This window comes from Protomyctophum parallelum, assembly GCF_964188405.1.
Source record: "Protomyctophum parallelum genome assembly, chromosome: 4".
NCBI lineage: Eukaryota > Metazoa > Chordata > Actinopteri > Myctophiformes > Myctophidae > Protomyctophum > Protomyctophum parallelum.
In genome coordinates, this window is record NC_139700.1 from 57188701 (window position 1) to 57193700 (window position 5000).

A 5000-nucleotide genomic window follows, 5' to 3' on the forward strand; every position below is an offset into this window, starting at 1 on the left:
GGACTAACCCATTGTTGGAGAGTATTAACCCATTGCTGGAGAGGACTAACCCATTGTTGGAGAGGACTAACCCATTGTTGGAGAGGACTAACCCATTGTTGGAGAGTACTAACCCATTGTTGGAGAGTATTAACCCATTGTTGGAGAGGACTAACCCATTGTTGGAGAGGACTAACCCATTGTTGGAGAGGACTAACCCATTGTTGGAGAGGACTAACCCATTGTTGGAGAGTACTAACCCATTGTTGGAGAGGACTAACCCATTGTTGGAGAGTATTAACCCATTGTTGGAGAGGACTAACCCATTGTTGGAGAGGACTAACCCATTGTTGGAGAGGACTAACCCATTGTTGGAGAAGACGTTGGGGAAAAGACAGGACAGGATGTTGAGGTCGCTGATGGAGAAGATGTAGATGTTGACCACATGACCTAAACTGTGCATCACTGAGCACGCACACACACACACACACACACACACACACACACACACACACACACACACACACACACACACACACACACACACACACACACACACACACACAGACACAATGAACCACTGTGGATGAGAGCGCACAACATCAACACTGCAAAAGTGAGGTGCGTGCGTGCGTGCGTGCGTGCGTGCGTGCGTGCGTGCGTGCGTGCGTGCGTGCGTGCGTGCGCTCCTAACCCGTCAGGATGATGGCGGACACGGCCATGATGCGGTGGAAGTCTATGGCGGCGTCAAACGGGACGTAGCGGTTGAGGAAGGTCTCTCTGCAGAGCGTGATCAGGTTCCGACAAACCGTCAGCAGCATGTAGGGGAACAGGAAGCTGATCGCTGCCGCCGAGCCGCGCGACACGATGATACCGACCACCGACGTCTCTGGCACGCCCGTAGAGTCCGCCTGGAGGGCGTAGTCTGTAATTACAACACCATGCATTATATTATATTATTATTATAATAATAATAATAATTATATTATATATGCTCCCCAGAGTCACTCTGTAGAGATGATACTGTGTTTAAACACGCAAAGAGTCGGCCTCATTAGGCCCAGCATCTCTCTAGAGTTGAGCTAACATAGAGTTTAACTGGTTTAACCTCAGTAGCATCTCTCTAGAGTTGAGCTAACATAGAGTTTAACTGGTTTAACTCAGTAGCATGTCTCTAGAGTTGAGTTAACATAGAGTTTAACTGGTTTAGACTCAGTAGCATGTCTCTAGAGTTTAGCTAACATAGAGTTTAACTGGTTTAACCTCAGTAGCATGTCTCTAGAGTTTAGCTAACATAGAGTTTAACTGGTTTAACCTCAGTAGCATCTCTCTAGAGTTGAGTTAACATAGACTTTAACTGGTTTAACTCAGTAGCATGTATCTAGAGTTGAGTTAACATAGAGTTTAACTGGTTTAACTCAGTAGCATCTCTCTAGAGTTGAGTTAACATAGAGTTTAACTGGTTTAGACTCAGTAGCATGTATCTAGAGTTGAGTTAACATAGAGTTTAACTGCTTTAACTCAGTAGCATCTCTCTAGAGTTTAGCTAACATAGAGTTTAACTGGTTTAACTCAGTAGCATGTCTCTAGAGTTGAGTTAACATAGAGTTTAACTGGTTTAACTCAGTAGCATCTCTCTAGAGTTGAGTTAACATAGAGTTTAACTGCTTTAACCTCAGTAACACCTCTCCAGAGGTAAAGATAGATATAGATAGATATAGATAGATATAGATTAGATAGAACTCACAGTAACACCTCTCCAGAGGTAAAGATAGATATATATAGATATAGATTAGATAGAACTCACAGTAACACCTCTCCAGAGGTAAAGATAGATATAGATAGATATAGATTAGATAGAACTCACAGTAACACCTCTCCAGAGGTAAAGATAGATATAGATAGATATAGATTAGATAGAACTCACAGTAACACCTCTCCAGAGGTAAAGATAGATATAGATAGATATAGATTAGATAGAACTCACAGTAACACCTCTCCAGCGTGACGCCAGCCGTGATGCCGTACACCACGATGAAACAGGCCATGTGACGACGGTAGTTCTCCACGAAGCGTTTGAGCTGCTGGATCTTCTGCTGGAGGACGTTCTTCTGGTACAGATCACGTCTGGGCTTCACGTAGACCCTGGGGCCGCCCTGGAGACCCTGGAGACCCTGGAGACCTGGCCTGGAGGGTTAGGGGTAGACACAGGGTTACAGAGGACTCCATGTAGACCCTGGAGGGTTAGGGGTAGACACAGGGTTACAGAGGACTCCATGTAGACCCTGGAGGGTTAGGGGTAGACACAGGGTTACAGAGGACTCCATGTAGACCCTGGAGACCTGGCCTGGAGGGTTAGGGGTAGACACAGGGTTACAGAGGACTCCATGTAGACCCTGGAGGCCCTGGAGACCCTGGAGGCCTGGCCTGGAGGGTTAGGGGTAGACACAGGGTTACAGGGGACTCCATGTAGACCCTGGAGGCCCTGGAGACCTGGCCTGGAGGGTTAGGGGTAGACACAGGGTTACAGAGGACTCCATGTAGACCCTGGAGGCCCTGGAGACCCTGGAGGCCTGGCCTGGAGGGTTAGGGGTAGACACAGGGTTACAGGGGACTCCATGTAGACCCTGGAGGGTTAGGGGTAGACACAGGGTTACAGGGGACTCCATGTAGACCCTGGAGGCCCTGGAGACCCTGGAGGCCTGGCCTGGAGGGTTAGGGGTAGACACAGGGTTACAGGGGACTCCATGTAGACCCTGGAGGTTTAGGGGTAGACACAGGGTTACAGAGGACTCCATGTAGACCCTGGAGACCTGGCCTGGAGGGTTAGGGGTAGACACAGGGTTACAGAGGACTCCATGTAGACCCTGGAGGCCCTGGAGACCCTGGAGACCCTGGAGGCCTGGCCTGGAGGGTTAGGGGTAGACACAGGGTTACAGAGGACTCCATGTAGACCCTGGAGACCTGGCCTGGAGGGTTAGGGGTAGACACAGGGTTACAGAGGACTCCATGTAGACCCTGGAGACCTGGCCTGGAGGGTTAGGGGTAGACACAGGGTTACAGAGGACTCCATGTAGACCCTGGAGGCCCTGGAGACCCTGGAGACCCTGGAGGCCTGGCCTGGAGGGTTAGGGGTAGACACAGGGTTACAGAGGACTCCATGTAGACCCTGGAGGCCTGTAAACCCTGGAGACCTGGCCTGGAGGGTTAGGGGTAGACACAGGGTTACAGAGGACTCCATGTAGACCCTGGAGGCCTGTAAACCCTGGAGACCTGGCCTGGAGGGTTAGGGGTAGACACAGGGTTACAGAGGACTCCATGTAGACCCTGGAGGGTTAGGGGTAGACAGAGGGTTACAGTGAGCTCTGATTTAATGGATTAAATAACCTCTGATTTAATGGATTAAATAACCTCTGATTTAATGGATTAAATAACCTCTGATTTAATGGATTAAATAACCTCTGATTTAATGGATTAAATAACCTCTGATTTAATGGATTAAATAACCTCTGATTTAATGGATTAAATAACCTCTGATTTAATGGATTAAATAACCTCTGATTTAATGGATTAAATAACCTCTGATTTAATGGATTAAATAACCTCTGATTTAATGGATTAAATAACCCCTGATTTAATGGATTAAATAACCCCTGATTTAATGGATTAAATAACCCCTGATTTAATGGATTAAATAACCCCTGATTTAATGGATTAAATAACCTCTGATTTAATGGATTAAATAACCTCTGATTTAATGGATTAAATAACCTCTGATTTAATGGATTAAATAACCCCTGATTTAATGGATTAAATAACCCCTGATTTAATGGATTAAATAACCTCTGATGTAATGGATTAAATAACCTCTGATTTAATGGATTAAATAACCTCTGATTTAATGGATTAAATAACCCCTGATTTAATGGATTAAATAACCTCTGATGTAATGGATTAAATAACCTCTGATGTAATGGATTAAATAACCTCTGATTTAATGGATTAAATAACCTCTGATGTAATGGATTAAATAACCTCTGATTTAATGGATTAAATAACCCCTGATTTAATGGATTAAATAACCTCTGATTTAATGGATTAAATAACCTCTGATTTAATGGATTAAATAACCTCTGATTTAATGGATTAAATAACCTCTGATGTAATGGATTAAATAACCTCTGATTTAATGGATTAAATAACCTCTGATTTAATGGATTAAATAACCTCTGATTTAATGGATTAAATAACCTCTGATTTAATGGATTAAATAACCCCGGGCGTTCAGTAATAGCGTTAGTAGAGTTATAGGACCAGAAAGGGTTAGAAATAATGATAAACGATAATAACAGTAATAAATAATTGTAATAATTCATTGAACGTTCTCTTACCTCTTTCCCTGCCTCTTGCGTAGCTCCGGTCCCTCCGTTGTGTTGATGCTGTGAACCAATCATAGGGAGGCATATGAGCTGAATCCTCACCTCTTTGATTGACAGGTGAAGTAGCCCATTAAAACGCTCACCTCTTTGATTGACAGGTGAAGTAGCCTATTAAAACGCTCACCTCTTTGATTGACAGATGAAGGAAACTCTCTGCTCGCGGCTGAATCGTTTCTTATCGTGTTTCTCCATTCCTGCAAAACATGGACAGGAAGTCCTTACATGGTCAACACAGGGTTAACAGGAAGTCCTTATGGTCAACACAGGGTTAACAGGAAGTCCTTATGGTCAACACAGGGTTAACAGGAAGTCCTTATGGTCAACACAGGGTTAACAGGAAGTCCTTATGGTCAACACAGGGTTAACAGGAAGTCCTTATGGTCAACACAGGGTTAACAGGAAGTCCTTATGGTCAACACAGGGTTAACAGGAAGTCCTTATGGTCAACACAGGGTTAACAGGAAGTCCTTATGGTCAACACAGGGTTAACAGGAAGTCCTTATGGTCAACACAGGGTTAACAGGAAGTCCTTATGGTCAACACAGGGTTAACAGGAAGTCCTTATGGTCAACACAGGGTTAA

General features: G+C 44.6%; 1 protein-coding gene across 1 annotated transcript in view; it reads right to left on the reverse strand.

Annotated features, from left to right (window-relative positions):
- duox (dual oxidase) overlaps positions 1–5000 on the reverse strand; it is a gene marked incomplete at its 3' end in the record, with an annotated part of 91100 nt that overhangs the window by 22227 nt on the left and 63873 nt on the right. The window contains exons 21-24 of the mRNA XM_083762620.1: positions 4543–4612; positions 1967–2166; positions 674–904; positions 345–444 (exon numbers count right to left, since the gene is read on the reverse strand). Of these exons, the coding sequence (XP_083618746.1) occupies positions 345–444; positions 674–904; positions 1967–2166; positions 4543–4612 (601 nt within the window). The remainder of the gene's footprint in view (positions 1–344; positions 445–673; positions 905–1966; positions 2167–4542; positions 4613–5000) is intronic.